Source organism: Monodon monoceros, unplaced genomic scaffold, assembly GCF_005190385.1.
Source record: "Monodon monoceros isolate NGI ecotype Baffin Bay Population unplaced genomic scaffold, NGI_Narwhal_1 Super_Scaffold_10, whole genome shotgun sequence".
NCBI classification, from domain to species: domain Eukaryota; kingdom Metazoa; phylum Chordata; class Mammalia; order Artiodactyla; family Monodontidae; genus Monodon; species Monodon monoceros.
Genome location: NW_021703766.1, coordinates 18,405,157 through 18,425,806, shown reverse-complemented (window position 1 = coordinate 18,425,806; position 20,650 = coordinate 18,405,157). Strand labels below are relative to the sequence as shown.

At 48.3% G+C, this 20,650-nt stretch overlaps 1 protein-coding gene across 3 annotated transcripts in view; it reads left to right on the top strand.

Annotated features, from left to right (window-relative positions):
• The window catches only part of DUS2 (dihydrouridine synthase 2), a 41,316-nt gene that overhangs the window by 18,294 nt on the left and 2,372 nt on the right, over nt 1-20,650 (top strand). Inside the window, exons 5-14 of one of the 3 annotated variants that reach the window (XM_029208340.1) lie at nt 3,532-3,623; nt 4,439-4,482; nt 5,655-5,715; nt 8,186-8,233; nt 11,961-12,026; nt 12,204-12,274; nt 14,269-14,355; nt 15,690-15,858; nt 18,301-18,422; nt 19,700-19,849. In XM_029208340.1, coding sequence (XP_029064173.1) covers nt 3,532-3,623; nt 4,439-4,482; nt 5,655-5,715; nt 8,186-8,233; nt 11,961-12,026; nt 12,204-12,274; nt 14,269-14,355; nt 15,690-15,858; nt 18,301-18,422; nt 19,700-19,849 — 910 coding nt within the window. Of the gene's footprint in view, nt 1-3,531; nt 4,797-5,654; nt 5,716-8,185; nt 8,234-11,960; nt 12,027-12,203; nt 12,275-14,268; nt 14,356-15,689; nt 15,859-18,300; nt 18,423-19,699; nt 19,850-20,650 lie in introns of all 3 variants that reach the window. The other 2 variants (XM_029208358.1, XM_029208348.1) reach the window with 2 other exon arrangements.

Genomic DNA, 20,650 nt, shown 5'->3' with positions numbered 1-20,650 from the left:
GTGTAATTTTGTGGATCACATGCTCTCTTTTTTTTAAAGATACATTGATTATAAGCCAATTTTTTAAAAAGTAATTAATTAATTAATTTTTGGCTGCCTTGGGTCTTCATTGCTGAGCGTGGGCTTCCTCTAGTTGCAGCGAGTGGGGGCTACTCTTCTTTGCAGCGCGCAGGCTTCTCATTGCGGTGGCTTCTCTTGTTGCAGAGCACAGGCTCTAGGTGCACCGGCTTCAGTAGTTGCAGCACGTGGGCTCAGTAGTTGTGGCACACGGGCTTAGTTGCTCCGCAGCATGTGGGATCTTCCCGGACCAGGGCGTGAACCCATGTCCCCTGCATTGGCAGGTGTATTCTTAACCACTGCGCCACCAGGAAAGTCCCCACATCCCCTCTTGAGAGTAGTCACTGCCCTCCAGAGACCATGACAAATAGCCAGATGTGAAACAGGCTGAGAATGCCTTCTACCAACAGGCTTGCTGACATATAAATCACCAGGTTTCATAGTACAGGAGGGACCTTTGGGGTCAGGATGGCTTCAGCACTGATCCTGGCTCTGCCTCTTGCTAACTGTGACCTTGGGCAAGTCACTTGACCTCTCTGCCTCAGTTCCTTTAGCTGTAAAAGGAAAATTATAATCCCTGCTTTACTTAAATTACAGGGTTGGAGTGAGGATCAAATAAGATAAAGGACATGTAAGACCTTTGCAAATGGAAGAGGTTGTGCTGAGTTGTGGTTTTGCTTATACTTTATTGATGAGGCTGATTCTGCTTTGATGAGAGTTGTAGTATTGTTTGAGGTTTTTGAAAAGTATACACGCTTGTGAAATCTTAATATAAGTTCACTAGAACTTTTGTCAATTTTGTCTTTTGTTTTAGATTTATATTTTCTTTGTGTTATGAAAAATTCAGTGTTATAGATGTGTATAACCTAAAAAATGAAAATCCCCCATAATCCCATACTTGAAGAGCAATCACAAGGAGAATTAACATGTACTTTTTACACATTTCGTAAAGTGTGTGTATAAAAATATGACATGTTTATATATACTCTCTCCCCTATACACACACACACTTGGGATCATGATACACGTTTTGCCACTTACTTTTCTCTTCTTTTTTTTGGCCGCACTGCGTGGTACACGGGATCCTAGTTCCCCGACCAGGGACTGAACCCATGCCCCCTGCAGTGGAAGCGCAGAGTCCCAACGAGTGGACTGCCCTGGAAGTCCCTGCCACTTACTTTTCTATTAGGACATTTTCCCATGTCAATACCTATAGACGACTGTGCCAGAATTGATTTCACCAGTGCTTTAACAGGGGTTTCAGTATTTTGATGTTAAACAGAAAAGCATAGTATAAACACACTCAGTTTTTGTCGTTCTTCTCACAGACTGCTTACTGCCAGTCATGAGAAGTCTCTGCTGTTGGTGATCACTTCGATTACCTCTCCCAACATGTCAGTGCCGTTACCCCACCTTTTTAACCTTCTAATCTGTTTGTTGCTGGGATGATAATAACAGCTTCCCTTTATGGAAGTGCTTTACGTGCATTAAAGATCCCATTTATTTCTCAGAATAGCCTTTGAGATAGGCATATTCTCCCATCTGCCACATTGGACCCTTCCATGTGATAGTCATCTTTGAAAGCTAATAATGTTAGTACCTATTGTAGAACTTCATTATGAAGAGCATGAGAGATTCTTGTTGTTTGCAATAGTTATGTTCTATAAAGTTGCTAAGAACACCAAATTAGCGAATACAGAACCATTGTTCCTAGGGGAAATACAGAGTTAGGTTCCTGTAAGCCTCTGGTCACGCTCTTTCATTATGTATTTCAGATCAATATATAACCTTGTTTTATGTGTCTTTCTGTTTAAAGACACATTATTTAACATATACTGTTAATTCATTAACATCGAACTCATAACCAACAGCACTATGATTTCATGCCTGAATAAAGCTTGTCTAACACATGTATTTTCTCCGTAAGGCACACCACAACTTTCTTATGCTTAGGAACACTAGATAGCACTTCAGCAGTATGATTGGGGCCATTTTAAACATTGAGATCACCAACAAAAAGCACAAAAATGCAAAAAAAAAAAAGTGGCATTAAATATACCACCATAAAGACACTTGTTTGCAGGATGAGAGCTGAAACAAGAAGGCAGAATGTTGCCTTGTTTGACCTCAGCTGGGAATGTGTGCATTGGTGACAGAAATTTTTTGCAGTCTGTGAATGACCATGAAAACACCACAAGTGTTGATTTGGGGGTTACAAATAAATTTAGCAAGCAGGCAAATTTGCAAATACACAACTGCAAATAATGAGGATTGACTGTAATATCGTAAGTCTCCACTCACAGTACCTAGCACATGATAGATAAGTAATTAAGAACAGCAACTTTGCTGAACTTCAGAGTGACATCTTCTGGGAAAATTTGGGCAAAATCTGAAGCAAAGATAAGGTTCCTCTTATCTTTGTACATCTTTTTTTTCAACGTTAAAAGCATTGCGAAATGTCATTTGCAGCAACATGGGTGGGCCAAGAGATTGTCATACTAAGTGAAGTAAGTCAGACAGAGAAAGACAAATATCATATGTTATCACTTATATGATATCATATGATATCACTTATATGTGGAATCTAAAAAAATGATAAAAATGAACTTATTTACCAAACAGAAATAGAGTCACAGATGTAGAAAACAGACTTATGGTTACCAGGGGGGAAAGGGGTGGGGGAGGGATCAATTGGGAGATCGGGATTGACGTAGACACACTACTATATATAAAATAGATAACTAATAAGGACCTACTGTATAGCACAGGAAACTCTACTCAGTACTCTGTAGTGACCTATATGGGAAAAGAATCTAAAAAAAGAGTGGATGTATGTATATGTATAACTGATTTACTTTGCTGTACAGCAGAAACTAACACAACATTGTAAACCAACTATACTCCAATAAAATTTTCTTAAAGAAATGTAAAGTACAGATGATTCCAAATATTCATGAGGTCACTTCTAGCTGAGCAGAAAAATTTCTTCTAAAAAAGGTCATTTCTGGGTTTATAGACTGAAGGAAATGTGGGAAAAAACTCAATTATATATGAGAAAGATATTCACAATATATTGTATCTTGTATTATTTTGAGGGTTCCATAATAAAGTAAACATTGCAGAAAGAAGGAATCCAAAGCAATGAATAGTTCATTAAAAAATCTTTTTCTCAAAAAAAACCCTGCAAAATGTAAACACCATGCAGAGAAAGTGCATAAAACACAGCACACGGTTTAATAAATAACTGTAAAGCGAGGGACCGTGTAACTCACCATCCTTAGGTCAGGGAATAGACCATCATCAGCACCTCAGAAGTCTCCCACGTATACCCTGATTTCTCTCAAGTATAGTGTACTTCTAGCATCCCGTTTTTCCCTTCAAGGTGATACTGTTGTTGTGTTTTCTTCCAGGGGTTAGGTGAGGTTGAACCTGCTTCTTCACTGAGTGGCCCTGTATGTTTGTCTTTTCTTGCAGAGGCGCTCAGCACAGTCGACTTTGTTGCTCCCGACGACCGAGTAGTCTTCCGCACCTGCGAAAGAGAGCAGAGCAGGGTCGTCTTCCAGATGGTACCATATCCCGGGACAGAGCACATTTCCCGTCTCATGACTTGTGCCGGGCCAATGTTACACGCCTGGGCTCCATTGCACAGTGGCCTTCAGTCTTCCTGAAGACCCTGCTTTAAACGGTTTTCAGAGATCTGCTCATGAGCGATTACACTGTTGGAGATGGTTTAAGCTATTAGCAGTCTGTTACGTGCCTCCAGTCTCAAGTTTAATTTAATTTAATTTAATTTCCTTCATTGTAGGGACTGTCTATTTGGCATGACCTGTATATTTTTATTCCCTAGCATTGGTTGTTCAGATCATGGTCTTTGTTTTGTGTAATCTGTATATATTTCCCATAAAAAGAAATTAAGTTTCTTGAAGAGTAGTTAAGATTTGTGTTAGGATTGTAGTGATTCTCTAGTTCTCTCGCTTTGGGCATTTCTTAGTATTTTTTCAGAAATACTTCCTGAATGATGTTTAGGTTTGTAAAAAATTGATAACAATGAGTAACCTTATGATAAAGCAAATATAGCAAAATGTTAATTGTAGAATCTAAGTGGTGGTTATATGAATGTTCACTATAAAATTTTTCCAACTTTTTTGTATGTTTGAAAGTATTCCCAGCATTGATGACATTTTCTCAGCCTTCCAGGTCCACTTTTGGCCTCCAACAGTGAGCTGGTCCCGTGGGCTAGCTGTTTGAGAGAATGCCAGCTGGACTTCACTTGCTGATGTGTGTGTGTGTCTGTGTGTGTGCATGGCGTGCCTGAGTGTGTTTGTCTATGCATATGGACCTGTATCAGGGCAGTGGTTGATATAGCCTCTTGTGTTCCCAGGGGACTTCAGATGCAGAGCGAGCTCTTGCTGTGGCCAGGCTTGTGTAAGTTCTTCCCTGTTTGGTACTGTCTTTGCTTCTCTTGTGGGCTGTGAGGTCTTACTGTTCCTGGGGACTTTGGCGGTGACCACCCTCCTGCTTCCTAGTCCACTACTTTCTGTTTCCAGGTTAAAAGGCTCAGGTTCCCTTCTCTATTTGTTGCATCCAAGGGCTGCCCTGGGACTCACGTGAACGCACTGTGTCTGGACTCCAGAGGACCTCTGGGTGGGAGCCTATTTTTTAGTGTTTATTTGTGAGATTTCCTTTGCAGAGACTCTCATGACTGTGAACTCTGAGGTTTTAAATCTCATGAAGTGTAGGTAAGACTTACTGTTTCCTAAATTAATGAAGGCAGGAGAGTAATGTGGTTAAGGAGAGGGGCTTTAGACTTAGACCTGGGTTGGAATTCTGGCTTTGCTACCTGCTGACTGTGTGGCCTTAGGTAAGTTACTTAACCTCACTGAGAATTTAGTTTCCTCATGTATAAAATGATACCAATAGTACCACCTCCCTCTGGCGTTATAGGGAAAGGTAAATGAAATGATGCATGTAAATGTCTTTGCAGTATGTGGCACGCAGTGAGCGTTTAGTAAGTTGTTAGCTATTGTTATTAATTACAACAAGGGTGAGAAGGAACTCGGGCAGTCGTTGCTGCTGGTCGCAGACTGGTAACTGTGTATGTAGCAGATGATGAGGAAAGGGTCCTTTCTACGTCTGAGACTTGTTTGGAGGAAGCCAGCTGTGCAGCCTAGCACGCGAAGACAGTCCTCCACTTCCTCCACAATCAGTGATCTGGGAAAGGGCGTTTGTGCTTATGTCACTTTTATGCATTATGGCTTTCACTACCCAGTTAGCACTGGAACTCTGGGATGGAGTGCAGTGTGGCCGTCATTCAATATTCGAGTTATCTGATACAACTCAGAACTAGCAAGATCCTCTACAACTAGCCCTTCCTACATGTGTGAGCACATTATGTTCTTCCTCTGGAGCTCTACCCAGGAGGAGAGGCTGTTGCACATTTTAGAGACAGGATTTTCCAGCTTCTGTCTCTGAGGGCTGTTGTGTTTTAGAGGGCCAGGGAACATTAAGAATTTCATGAGCACAGACGCATACCTTTGACTTTATGTCCTACCCTCAAGTTGAATATTTATTATCTTTCCTCCTTCATGTTTTTCCAGAGAAAATGATGTGGCTGGTATCGACGTCAACATGGGCTGTCCTAAAGAGTATTCCACCAAGGTAAACTGATTTTGTTATACTCTTCACAAATATAGGGTGCAGATTAAAGGAGACTGACAAGAGGTGATGACTAAGTACAGTACCTGAGTCTGGACTAGATCCTGTACTAATGGGCAAAATGCTCAAAAGGATATTATTAGATCAACTGGCAAAATTGGAATATAGACCATGGTAGCTTAGCTAAAAATACTGTATCAGTGAAAATATATGAAGTTGATAACTTCTGTGGTTATGTAAGAATATCCATATTCTTAGAAAATACACACTGAAATATTTAGGGGTCAAGGGCTATGATATATGTAATTACCCTCAAATGGTTCAGGAAAAATTTTAAATGTGCACACAAACATATACATATATACATAAATAAATACACACACACACACACACACACACAGCACTTGTGCCCAAGTAATAAAACAAATGATGTAAATGTTAAAAGAAAGAATAATGTGAACAGGGCTTTGTTTTTTCATGAATAAAAATAGAGGATGCAATACATGTGTCCCCACTGTCCTATCAGAAGAGACCAGACAGGACTGCTATGAGCTCAGAGAAAGCAGCAGAAGGGCAGCCCTTAAACTCAGGATCCTGTGGGGAAATGTAGTCCTTGATGAGGAGGTTTGGGACTCTGCAGGCAGAGGGAGTGGCACAAGCAGGGACCCAGAGGCCAATGTGAAGTAGAGGCAGGGAACCTTGATTTGACCAGAGGGTTGGGAAGTGGGTAGTGAAGAGGAAGCAGAGGAACACAGGATTGAAAATCTTGGTTGGGACCAGATTAGCTGAACTTTGATTTTAAATGCCTCTGATCTTTTTCAAACAGAGAAGGCTTGTGATCAGAAACTTAGTTTCTTCCCCCAGGGGAAACCAATGTTACTAGTTGCTTGTGTGTCTTTCCAAATATATTCTATAAATAGAAATACTAATCTGAAAGCCATGTGTCTAGTGTATTCAAGTGGAAAGAGGCCAGAGGTCAGGATACAGATGTCGGAGATGAGTGTTTTGGGTCCACAGGAGAGACCAGGGATGGAGACAAGAGAAGCCAAATTGGAGCAGACTTTGATAGGATTTGGCTGGCAAATGATTGGACTGGGAGTGGGAGGCAGGGTGAGTGGTGGGGGTAGAGGGAGGAAAGACTGGCAGCCAGTCAGAAGAGATACCTCCCAGTGTGCCGTACCAGTACATGCCAGCTGAATATCTGCTCTCTTCTCATGGTTCAAAAACCGAAGTCATATTAAAAAAATTAATTGAATAGTTTCCCCTCCTTCTAAGGAGGGAGAGTTCTTACTCTTTATCCTTTTGAACCTTTAAGATTTTTAATATGTTGCCTATTCTAAAAAGCAAGTTAAGAAGTTAAATAGAAAGCGAGGAAGGAAGGAAATACCAATTGGAAAAGCCATTGTTGTCAAAGGGGCAGTGAGACTGGATTTTAGATCCTGTGATTCAACAAGGAAGGGCTGAATCATGTGTTAGGTGAAGAACAGACGGAGTCAGGGTGAGTGGCCAGGGCTTCCTGAAGGCCTGTAAGGTTTGTATCTGGAGGTAGCCCAGGGCTAGTAGCTCTGTTCTTTTAGCTCTCCTCTGAAATGCAGGCTCAGTCCGCGCTGGTTCTCTCTGGTTCTAATGTGTAGTTCTTAAACATGAAATTAAACTGTAATAACTGAATTTAAACCTTCTGAGCACATTCCTTGAGCATTCATTAGTACATAGTCTATATACTTGACAGCATATATTTATTGGATTTCTTTTTCTCCCCTTCACCTCACTCTTAATGCTTTTTAACATTCTCCCCTGCTCCACTTATTAAAGTAATTCATACCATTGCCCAGGACTTGGATAATATAGAAAAGTACAAAAAAGAACAATAAAATCACCAGTAATCACACCGTTAAGAGACAGCCCCTGGTGTTAATGCTGAGATTTAAGTGACTCCAGGGGTTGTTGATTCCATTAACTAGGGCTTTTGTTAGAGTTTGACATTGGTCTGGGTGCTCAGGACTGGGCCGGCCATTGTTGCTGGCAGGGGATCAGGGCCTGGACAAGGTTTGGAGGTTGTGTGCCTCTGAGTGGCTTTGCTGGCGGAGGTGGTATCCAAGCAAGTGACGGTAGGATAGGAAGAAGTTGCATTTGATCTCATTTCAAAGGAAGAATGACCCATTGTTTTTTTAAGGGCTTGGCAGATGGTGGGGTTTAGTTTATTAAGGCACTGAGACCCTGGGTAGGAAATGGGCAGTCCTGAAAAATGATTTTTTAGAACCCACTTCTAGATAGATCTGTGGGTCTTGCTAAGGGGATCAGAGTGCTGACTCTTAGAATTCATCAAACTGATCCCTGATGTTGTGGGCACAGGCGATTGCCAGTGGACCTTGGTTCCTTGGAGGCAAGTGCTGGGGTACTGCCAGGTTGCCATACCACAGGGAGGAGCCACCCTCCTCCAGCTGTAAGAGCCCCTCTGTGTGCTTTTCCTTAGGGAGGAATGGGAGCTGCCCTGCTATCAGATCCTGACAAGATTGAGAAGGTAAGTCCTGCATGAGTGAAAGCAGAGGTCCTTAAACATGCCTATGAACTAGAGTTGCCTGGAACACCTCCCCTACCCTTCCCCCAGATTTAGAGAATCAGTCACTCCACCTGGGGTCTGGAAATTTTTTCAAAGGCTTTCCAGTGACTTTGACATATAGCCAGGTTCAGAAACCCCTGAGCCAGCCTGCAGTAGCCTTGGAGTTCCTTAAAAGCCCAGGGCTAGGGACATGTCGGTAGAGAGCCGGGGTCCTGAGGGACTCATTTAGAGCCGCTTCTGTATTGCCTCTCTCCCTTCTGAGAAGATCATGAGAGCATATGCCAGGCTACCTGTGGGTGGTGGGCAGGCTCAGTGGCTGTGTGTGTCAGGTAAGGGATTGGCCTCTCCCTGGGGGCTTGATGAGAGCATCAGTGGGTGCCTTGTACACTGATGGAGTCCACCATCAGTATGAGAGCAGGCCAGGCCAGGGCCATACAAGGTAAGCTGAAGTTAGTCTCTTCTGATCTCCTTCCCTTGGTGATTCTGGTGGCCAGGTTTATGAGGCCTTAGGGTCAGGTTGATGTTTGCCACCAGTGTTGTGAGCTGCCAGTACATGTGGGAGTGACATCTTCTGCCATACCACATGCACCTTTTACTTTCCTCTCACAGTTCACCAGCTTTCTCCTTGCTGCTCCCCTTAGCTCCTTTGATTTCCTTTTCATTCTCCATCCCCACTTCCACCTCTGGGCTTTAAGCTTCCTAGTGCCTCCCATAGGCTAGAGCAACTTGGGATAAGGCACCACCATTAAGAGCTGCCACTGCTGTGTCAGCAGCTCAACCCTGTTATTCTTCCAGCCCTACTGTGTCTGGGATCTAGGAAAATTCGTGTGTTTATGGGCTAGGTGCCTCCTCATTTTTCCCGTGTGTGGACAGGCACAGGTAATGACCTCCAGTCAGACACCTGTATGCAGGCTGGAGTGGATGTGGACTACTGTGGATTCCACACTTAGGGAAGGGGCCTCAGTAGCGGGTGGTTTGCTTCACAGCACATACATACAGGCACTTCTGTTATCCTCTGGCGTCCTGGCTTCTCCCACCCATGCTGTTGGCTCTGTCCTTGCTACTGCCCTTCTTTGGGCACATTTCACACATGAGGCAGCAGAGTTAACACTACCCCTCAGAAGCTCAGTTCATTTCGTTAATTCTCTGGTTGGCAGGGTGGTCGGTTGAGCCAGGTCGGGCTAGTGGACAGGGTTTGCCTTGTGAAAGAGAGGATGCAGGCTTCTACAGTAAAGCCAAATGAGACTCAGGAAGAGTGGGATGGATTAGATTCAGGCTCAAATTCTGCTGGCAAACTGGGTGAGCTGGATGAGAGCTTTGTAGGTCCTTCCAGGCTTGGTGTTTTAGGTCCATGGTTCCATCTGTGGGAACATCTCAGGACCACCTTAGAGATTTTTTCAAAATAAGACTGCTTGTTTGGGGGCGATGAAAGTTTTTGGAAATAGATAGTGGTGATGGTTGTATGACATCTTGAGCTAATGCCACTAAATTATACACTTAGAAATGGTTAAGACAGACAATTGTATGTTATATATGTTTTACCACAATGATTTTTTAAAAAGGATGCTATCTGTTGAGAATTCTGCATATTCTTGGGGTAGACAGAGGCAGGGAGAGGGTATCAGTCTTTTGAAAAAGCTTCCCAGGTGACTCTGGTGTACCCTCCCTGGATTAAGAACCTCAGTTTAAGACTCTATATCAGTAATAGCCTCTCTCTGACCCCTGCCCCACATTCCCTGGGCCCCCGGCTGCTCAGGGCATCCCCTTGTGTGCACTGCACTTGGGCCATGGCTAACAATCAGCAGGGCCAGGACTTGAGCTCAGTTCTCACTGATTCCCAGGCCTGTGCTTTCCTGTCCTCCTCCCTGCCCCCTCCCCAACAACCAGGGGAGCCAAAGTCTGCTTTTCCTGAGTCAACCAGTGGATCTGGGGAGATGTGCCTGCCCGTGGGTAGATGTGCCCAGATACGGGCCCGTCTCAGGTCCTTTTCCCCCACAGACTTTTCACGCCACAGAGACATGGGGTGTGGCTTGGATCTGGGAGAGTTGGGTCCAGGAGAGGTTCTGCTAGAGTCTGACCAAAAGACAGACTCTATTTGCCCTTTCCTCTCAGTGTGACTCTTGCAAAGGGCTAGGACTTTTCGTTACTAATTTCCTTCCTGGTCCTGAACATGCACGTGAAATGAACAGAAAATGAACTGAAGAAGGTGCTTAGAGTTGCTTGGATAAAATACACCAAGAGGAAGCTCTGCAAAACAGAGAACTGGGTCAAAGCAGCTGATGTTGCTTAAATCACCAGACATCAGAGGATTCTGAGTCAGCACTTGCAAAGGAACCCTCCAGAGATTTTATTGTCAGCTTGAAGGACAGGACTAGAGTGAGAAATTTTATTGTGTATCTTGATGGATCTGGCAGTCCCTCTTCCTCCCTTAAAGGGTAGGTGCCCCTTTAAGCCCTGCCAGAGTCACCCTGGGACCTCAGGCCCAGTCAGCCTCCTGGGGCAGCACCTGGGGACTGTTCTTTCCTGTCAGCCTCTGGCAGTTGTGCCTGGGCCAGCAGGCCCTGTCTTGCCCATGATCTGTCCTATCAGTCCAGGCTCTTGGTCTCATGTCTCCTGGAGGGGCCTGCCTTAGCCTGTCCCTGAGAGAAAGGCCTCCTTCACTGGTTCTTGTGACCCGGCTCTCTGCTGCCCCCACCTGTCTAGAACCAGACTGGCAGCTGCTGCCTGGATGTCCCCTCTGCTCTGCTGGACAGGGATCCAGTTTCTTGGAAGAGGGCTCTTGGCATCACCTTCCCCCTAGCTTGCCTCGCCCAAAATTTTTGATGAGGGAAGAAGATAAAGATAGCAAGGTCACAGACATGCAGTGTCATCTACACCTTTCTTGATGTCTGACTCTTTGTCTGGACTTGCTACTTCCCTGACACTTTCCTGTGTGACTTTCTTGATCTTTATTTGGAGTCCTTTGCAATTACTGTGCAAAATAAACACTTTAAAATATGTTGACTATGTTGTCTTTTCCTTTGCCAGTTTCATTCCTGTATATCTGACTCCCCTAAAGAGAGGGGGTACCTGAGGACAGGGCCCAGGACCTGCTCAAACTTTCCTGCTCACTCACTTGGCAGATCCTGGAACAACACTCAGGAAACATGCCTTCAATCAGGAACGGAGCTGTGAGCCATGTGTTCTCAACCAGGGTTAGGCCTCAGAATCATTTTGTGGAGGGAATGTGTTGGGCAGAGTCTTTTGAAATCACATATTCCTAAGCCCTGTCCCTAGAGACTCATTCAGGAAAGATGAGGTGGAATCTAAGATTCTGTATTTCTTAGGCTCTCCAGGTGATTCTGATGTTTGCCCTGGCAAAGGATCACTGTGTTCTGTACAAGCATTCATGCAGATCCATTCATGCATTCATTCACTCATTAGTTCATTTACCAAATATATGTATACTGCTATATACCAGGCAAGGGGCTGCTGGTGCTGCGGCTCTAGCAGAGAAAAAGGTGAACTCCTTCCCTCATGGAGCTTCCATGTATATGCGTGCAACAGACGCAGTCACATGGACACGTACATGGACATAAACATGTCCATGCCACTGGGCCGCACAGGTATGGAGCAGAATTCATTAGTACAAGCAGTTGTGGTGTTTGTTCCAGAAGAGGCAGATGCTCTTGTATTCTTCCCACTGCAGATCCTCAGCACTCTTGTTAAAGGGACACAGAGACCTGTGACCTGCAAGATTCGCATCCTGCCATCGGTAAAGATCTTACATCTGAAGGTCCATTTTCTCTGGGGATGCTGATTTGAGGGTGTGAATGATTCTTGTGGGGCTGAGTTATGTTTGGAGGAGGGGGTAGAGCTGAGCCCACTTTAGGAGCTGGCAGCTGCTCCCTCTGTGGCTTCAGTAAACACCCTGTGTGGTCCTGTCCCTCAGCTGGAAGATACCCTGAGCCTTGTTAAGCGGATAGAGAGGACCGGCATTGCAGCCATCGCGGTTCATGGGAGGTGAGTGGTTGCCTTACTAGTGACTGACTTGCAAGGAGGACCCTAGCCATCTTAATGATTCTTCACCAGACCCCAGGTGACTACCAGCTTCTCTTCTACATACACAGCCTAGCTCTGCATAGCTCATTGATATCCCCTAAGTTCAGAGGGCAGTCAAACTCTTTATGGGGGTTGCATTTTTCTTTGTTTCATTCATTGAGCATCTACTGGTGGTAGGCACTACACCGAGCTTTAGAGATACAGAGGGACCAATGGGAAGGAGAAACACCCCTACCCTCAAGACGTGTAAATGGTAGAGAATGAGTGATTTGCTCAAAATTATATCACGTAGCCAGGAAGTGGTGGAATTAGAACTCTGACTCTGAATCTCATTTTCTTTACACTACAGTCAGCAATAGCTCCTCCCTTGAATGACCCCAGGCAGATTGCTGTTCTTTTAAAGGCACTGCCTCTTTTGTCTGCCCTTGTTGGACTGCCAACTGTTACAGTGACCACTTTAAACAGTCCTTGAATCTGCTGTCTACTGAGAGCTGAGGTATTGCTGAAGGCTACCCTTGGTTTCCCAGTCGAACTCGCTCCCCGTGTCCAGGATGTACTTTTGTACAGAATCCCAGGTCAGCAAACTTTGGCCAGGATGACCTCTCTTTTGAGTGGTGTTCCTTTTGAGTTCAGGGGTCTTGTAGGAACAGTGCATTTTTTGCTGGTTGTATCTATTACAGCATTTTCAGAGAAGGGAACCCAGAACTCCAACACATAAAAACAGAAAAGCAGAGCTGTGCGTGTTGAAGCCAGCAGGGGATGGTGAAAGGCCACACACGCGTACACACAGGCCCCTCCTGGAGGCAGCAGGCTCTGGGCTCAGACTGCCTGGTTTCAAATCCCAGGTCTGGGTTCAAATCCCAGGTCTGCTGCTTGTTGGCTGTGTATCCTTGGACAAGTCATTTAACCTCTCTGAGCACCACAGTCCTCATTTGGAAATTAAGATAATTTCTGCTTGATAGGGTTGTCACGAGGCTTTTATGAGATTGTGAATATACAGCCTTGGCACAGTGCCTGGCATAGAGTGTTTTCTGAATAAATAAAGCTATTCCTTTTTCCCAGTAGTTGGAAACACTAGGAAGACAGATTTGGGTGAGTTTAAAGAGGGACTTTCTGGCCATCAAAGTTGTTAAAGATGGGCTAGAATTGGGCTGCTGGGGGAGCAGGGAGGTGGAGGTGGAGGCTGGGTTAATAGGGCTTTGTAAGGCCCTGTGGCCCCTGACAATTTTGTTGAAGAGTATAGCAGAGGGACACATACAGATAGGACCTGGGCAAGGGCTTTCTGGTCGACCACCTCTCTGGCTTGTCCCTGTGCACAGCTCAAGTTAGGGCTTACCTTAGCATCCCTAAGACTCACTCACTCATACACAAGAGCTTCTTGCAGTTGACCTTGGATGCAGGGGCCCTGGGTTGTGGTCTTGCCTCCCCTGTGGCTCTTCGTGACAGCCATGGTCTGTGGCCTACTCTGGTTGCTGGGCCTACCCTGTGCCAGGTGCCTCTCCCCAGGATCAGCTGCCCAACTTGGCCTCAGCACACGCAGCTGTGTGGGAGTGGCCAGCCTGAGTGGCGGCAGCTGTTCCCAGTCCCTCTGGGAGGGCAAGACTGGGACAGTAGGGGTAGCATTCTTAAGGCACCGTCCCTCATCTCTGGCAGAAATGAGGGGAAGCTGGGGAGTGGCAGTGTGACCACCCACATCGGCTTCCTGCAGCCATGCCTCACCTGCAGACCTTTGAGAGCTGGACTTGCCTTCTCAGCATGGACCTGTGCTGCTGCTGCCCGGCACAACAGAGGTCAGGGAGAGCCGTCCCCTGTAGCCCAGAGCCCTGTCCCTGCTGGCCACATGGCCTTCCTGAGGTTCAGCAAGGAGGACAGTAGGATTTGGCTGACATAACCCGGTGCTAAGTGTGACGTGACCTTTGGCACTCAGTCCCCAGCCCCATCTCTTTATCTCCAAGGAAGCGGGAGGAGCGACCTCAGCACCCTGTCAGCTGTGAAGCCATCAAAGCAGTCGCCGAAACCCTCTCCATTCCTGTCATAGCCAAGTAAGCCTCCCTTCTTCCTCGTTTATTTTTTTATGCCTCACTTCACTTGGAAGGGATTTGAACTGACAAATAGAAAATGGAATGTGATAGCATCAAAAAATGACTGTAAGAGAAAAGAAAAAAAGGGTGTGACAAAAATGAACTTGGCAGTGAGGCTGAGAAGGGCCCATTGTGTCCCTTGGCCTCTGGTGAGTGGCCAATGTAGGTATGCAGTAGACAGGGGCCCAGGACATTCCGATGCACGGGTTGAGGTGGGAGTGTTTAGGGAGAGCAAGAGAGTGGCTGCTGAAACAGGCCCAGGGGAAGGTGACATCACACCCAGAGTTAGGTGTGTAGGGTGTAGGGTGAGGCGTCTCAAGCCAGAGCACAGAGAGCCATGGCTCAGGAGCATGAGGCAGGTCACAGACTAAAGTCCAGATGAGCATCCTGGACAGTGACAGGACCAGAACCTAGACTGGCAGGTGTGAGGTACCGATGACCAGCCCAAAGGCTTAGCAGTAAGACAGCAGTGTCCTGTTGCCACTGGGGAGCTGGCCTGTGTGGGCCAGTCGGGAGTCCAGCTCAACCCTGTACCTGTTTGATGGCAGGTTGGGAACAGAGAAGTTCTGAAGCCCTAAAGCCCTGACAAAAGGCATGCCTGACTGGAGGGAGGGACGGGGGAGCTAAGGGTGGGGTGGTCCCCAGGCCAAGGGGTGTTAGGGGTGTCTTGGAGAGAGGGTAGGGCTACTCAAGACCCTGGACCCTGTTGCTGCTGTTGCCACCTGAGAGGGGTTCCCCCACCCGCATTCTCACACACAGTGCTGTCTCCGGGCTGAGGCTGCTGCCCGGCTCCTAATGGAACAGACAAAGAGCAGTTTCCAAGGGGCTGCAGGATGGCTGAAAGGGAAATTGCAACCAAACCGGGCCTCCTTCCTTCCTCTCATGACCACCACTGCGTCTGTTCCCTCTCTAGGGTTTTGACCCAGCCGTCAGTGGGCATATAGGTGCCCCAGCCTGGGGGTTTTCCTGTGATCCCTGTATCCACGTACAGACCCCGCCCTTCGGATGTGGGCCGGCTTTAGCCACTGTTCGGGATGAGGGGGAAGGAAGGTAAACGCTCCGGAGTACCTCTTAAGTGCCAGGCACGGTTTGGACTGCTTTATTTTGTTATCTCACTTGGTGCTCCTGACCCCACAGTGGGGTGTGTGTTATAATCTCCAGTGTCCCGAAGCTCTCGTAGCTGAAGGACTTGGCCAAAGCCACACACTGAATAAATGGCAGATTTAGGAGTTGCCTTTTTCTGAAATTGCTTGTACAAGGATGGGGATACCGCTCACCCCACTGTTGCTTTTCAGTGGAGGATCTCACGACCACATCCAAGGATATTTGGATATAGAGGACTTTCGACAAGCCACGGCAGCCTCTTCAGTGATGGTGGCCCGAGCGGCCATGTGGAACCCATCCATCTTCCTCAAGGAGGGTCCACGACCCTTGGAGGAGGTCATGCAGAAGTACATCAGATACGTATGTCTATGCACTTTTTCAAAACAATCATTTCTCACTGTCTGCCACATTCCTGCAGAAAGTGCTTTGGGTGAGCCCCCAGCCCCCAGCAGCTCTCCTTTTCTTTTCTTTTTTAAAAAATTTATTATTTATTTATTTATTTATTTTTGGCTGCGTTGGGTCTTCGTTGCTGTGTGCGGGCTTTCTCTAGTTGCGGCGAGCGGGGGCTACTCTTCGTTGCGGTGCGCGGTCTTCTCATTGCGGTGGCTTCTCTTGTTGCAGAGCGTGGGCTCTAGGTGCGCGGGCTTTAGTAGTTGTGGCTCACGGACTCAGTAGTTGTGGCTTGCAGTCTCTAGAGCGCAGGCTCAGTAGTTGTGGCGCACGGGCTTAGTTGCTCCGTGGCATGTGGGATCTTCCCAGAGCAGGGCTTGAACCCGTGTCCCCTGCACTGGCAGGCAGATTCTTAACCACTGTGCCACCAAGGAAGTCCCTCTCCTTTTCTTTTTAGTGTAGCATAGCATTGGGTTTCCCTGGCTGCAATGTGAAGAGCAGGGTGCTGGGGAGGCATGGCCCTACCATTGCCCCCTTCTAAAGCTTTCAAGGTGTGAGGATCATAGCAAGGGCTTCTGGATCCAGGATGCTGTTGGGACCCCAAACACATGATATCTTTCTCTTAGTCTCTGTCACCCCCTGCCGCCCTACACATACACACGCATGCACAATGACAGTGGTGTCTGTGTCACTCATGCCAGTGGGTTGGCACCAGAGGAGCCACAGCCAGGAGGAGCCATTGTAGCTGTTGTGAGGACAGATTCTCTCCGTAAAGACGTGTCTACTGGTCGTCAGTCATAGTCACTTCTAAAAGTCTTCTCTTGCTAATTCCCAGAATGCTTTAGCCTCTGACTTAGGAAATAGCCTAACTTTGACCCTCTCCTCAGGTAATAGCTTTTTCTTCTCACCCGGGGTTTGATGGTAGTGCCCGGGCATTTCCCTGTAAAGGAGTTTTTTGACACCTGCACTATTTCCTTGGCACTGCCCTGGCACCCTGTGAGACTCTGACCAGCTGTGCATGTCTGTCGGCAAAGATAGTGAGTGGTCCTCAAATTCCTCAGTGAGGTGGGCCTGAGCAGAGAGTGCAGCCCTCACCCTGAGCAGACTTCCACCCTCCTCTTCAGTCCTGGAGCTCCTACCCACCTGGGGGGTCAGGAGCTTCTCAGATCCTCAGGCTGCCATGGGCAGTTGTGGCTGCCATGACATGTGGGTGTCCCCAGGGCTGTGCAAGCTGGGGGTGGTTGGAGGCCCTGAGGCCTGTGCCCAGAGCTGGGAAGCCTCTGTTCTAGAGCCTCTTCTGCTTGATGCTGCAGCCTTCATCCTCTTGGTTCTGGGTGTCCTCTTGGGCAGGTTGGCTCTCCAATGGCCTGGGTCAACCAGAGGCAAGGGGGGCTTAGCTCAGTCTAGGTCGGCCGGTTGGCAGGTCTGTGGCAGGGAAGGCACGTTCAGTAGTGCCAAGCTTGCTCACTGGCTGAAAGGTGATGTTATCCTTCCTTCTCAGCCTGTCCCTTGGCAACTCCTCAAGGGGGTGTGTTGGGCCAGAGAAAGGGAGCGGCTTTCAAGCATAGGCAGGGCTGCTTCTGGTCCAGCCAGGTGCCTTCTGTCCCAAACAAGCTGAATCAAGGCCTTGCTGCTGGCCGTGGCTTACCCACGTATCCCTTCTTTGTCCTGAACATGTGGTCGCACCTCCAAGGCACTGAAGACATAGGCCTTGCTGGAGGTATTAGAAGATTTGATGGGGGCGAGACGGGGAGAGGGTTCTGGGGGGCTGAGGCACCCTTTACCCACTGCTCTCCTGCCTGCCCCAGCCAGGCCGACTTCCACTGGGTATCCCTGGGCAGTTGTCTGGCCTCCCTGAGCCTGCATTTCCCAGTCTGAGTAGTGGTAACTACTTGTTTAGCTCAATGAAGTGACAAGTAACACGTGCAAACATGCTTGGTCAATGGTGCTGGGCTTTTCCCATGTTGGGAGAAATTGGAGACAGGCTGTTTAAGATGTGGGCGAGGCAGGCACTCACCATGGTTATAAGGAGTAGAAGAATCTCACCCCTGTCCCGGGGCTGGTCCTGCCACACCAGAACTTGGCTGTTCCCCACTCCCTGCCTTGGAAGATGCTCGGCAACAGGTTCTCTGTGGTAGCCGATGCAGGAGGAGCTCCAGGCGCATGTGGACCTTAGGCTGTCCAGTGGAGTGTGCTCCTGACTGTGGGTCTCAGTTGTGACCCTCAAGCATTGTGCCACTAACTAGAGGAGTAGATGGCCAAGATGGAGAGGGCTCTTTTATGGGGTCACACTGCCTCGGCTGCAGGCCCCTCTGATGCCCCCTTGGAGCCCCTTTTCCTGCCATCAGAGCAGAGCTCAGGCCTCAGAGCCTGCCTGGGCAGCAGGGGGGCTCATGGCAGTTCTTCTCTCAGGCTGTGCAGTATGACAACCACTACACCAACACCAAGTACTGCTTGTGCCAGATGCTACGAGAACAGCTGGAGTCGCCCCAGGGGAGGTTGCTCCATGCCGCCCAGTCTTCCCAGGAAATTTGGTGAGAGGGGCAATGGGCTGTTCATCTGTCCTTGCAGACATTACCCAGACTTGACTCTGAGCCCTAAGCTGACTCTACCAGGGGACCCAGGACACAGCTGCTGGAGGTGGATGTGCTGGAGTGGGGAGGTGGTACAGCTTTGCCTCACAGAAGGGGGTACTTTCAAATCTTCAGAACTTTCCATCCCTGGACTGATCTCAGGAGCAGAATTTCGGGAACTAGTGCACTAGTAGGATGGAGGAAGGTGAGGGCTGGGCTTGGGAATCCCTGGGGAGGAAGGGGCTTTCCTGGTAACAGATCTGTCACATGCCAGGCCACCAAGATCCAATGGTTAGGAGAGTTGGGGTTGTAGAATGGAGCCCCTGGCCTGAGCCGGCACCCACACCCCATCACTTTGCAGTCTGAGAGGCCACCGCTTGATCCTCTAGATCTGGTAGAGCTACAGCTCAGGTGGTTGACATTTGGGGCCCCTCACAACCTGGTCTAGTGCCTGTTCCCACAGCTCCCTGTCTGCCTGTGCTTGTACAGGGTCTCCTGCCTGAATGCTGTCTCCCCCGCACATTAGCTGTCTATACTCTCCTTCCTCCAGAGAAGCCTTTCTGGACTAGGCTTGCCCTCAGGCAGCCATCTTCATGAATGTCCTCCAGCCCTTAAGATGCTTCCTAGAGGGAAGAGCCTTGCCAGAACCTTCCTCCTCACCCTGGGCTTGTGGTATTCATTCTGTCCCTAGCCCATGTAGCTTAACCGGCTCGACCCAAGTATCTTGTGAACTCAAGAGGATAACTCTCAAGAGTATCACTTTGTAGCTCTGGCTGGTACCTCAGTTTAGGCTTGGCCTGTGTGTGGTCAGGGCGGGAAGTGGGGAACCAGTCAGTGGTCAGACCTCCGTGTCTTCCTCCCATGGGCCTGCATGAGGACAAGGCTGTGCATACCCCCAGCGCTTGGTCAGTATAGCTCAACTCACTCACTGCTGGCTAGGGACACCTGCCTGTGTGTTCCTCCTCAGAAGAGAGGCTGCAGGTGGCCTTTGGAATCTACTCCACCCAGCCCAGCCTGCCCTCCAGTGCTCACGCTCAGGGACCTGCATTCATTCTCCATCTGTCAGTTCAGGCTGATCACAGGGGTGTGTAGAAAGCACCTTCTGATGGCTAGGCCCTGGTGGTGTTTGGGTATATGTGGGGGGCATTTCTCAGTGGTGGGGCCCTGGGCTCCTGCAGTAGTTTCCTGAATGCTGGCTCCACTAAGGGGCTTCCCCTACTCTGCTTGTCCCTTCATAGTGAGGCCTTTGGCCTTGGTGCCTTCTATGAGGAGACCACACGAGAGCTGGATGCCCGGCGGGCCAAACTCTTGGCCAGGAGCCCAGAGGAGGTGGAGGAGCCAGCTGAAGATACCTCTGGTATCATTAAGATGGCTGTCAAGTTTGACCGGTAGGTCTCCAGCTCGGCCTCAGCTTGGGCCAGGGCCAGTGTCCTCAGGTCTGACTGGGCCAGCAAGCTGGCTGCCGTCCATGGTTATTGCCAAGCTTAGGGACCACACATCTCCTTGGTTTGGATGCTTGTTCCCAGTTTTCAGCAACCCAAAGAAGGCACTTTGGAGAAGACAGTCGCTGAAAGCCCAGGCAGTGCTGTCAGGGTTGCGCATGCTTTCCCAAGGGTGACTAAACTATACCTTTTTCCTGACCCACCCCTTCCCACAACTCAGGCTGGGGAGACTTGTCCCCTCTGTTCCTCAAAGTCTGTGTTTTCTCCTTGGCCCTCAGGAATTAGCTGCCTGCAGGGAGCTCCAGAATACCAGCAGGACCTGAACCCTCACCTGCCTAAGCAGCCTACCCTCACTGCCCCTCGCTAGCCCTGTGGTGCCCTCTCTAGGCAGAAATAGCCTCAGGCCAGTTATTGCCTCAGACTGTGACTCAGCTTTGAATGGGGCCCTCATCCTTGTCTCTGCGATCTGGAATCTGAACCTTTCTGGGGTCCCCAGGCCCAGACCAGGAGTCAGTCTTGTCTGGCAGAGTCTTGGGAGGAGGGATGTAGGCACAGCTGTTGGGCAGTCATATCCAGGGAGAGCTCCTGGTGGGAAGCTAGAACATGGCCTGACTCTGAAACTGGAGTCCACTGTGCCCAAGGCAGCAGTGGATCACCCTGACACTTGGTGGACATAATCAGGGTGGGCCCTGAGCTAGATCCTGAGACCACTGTATGGCCACCTGTGTCCCCACTCCCACCCACTCC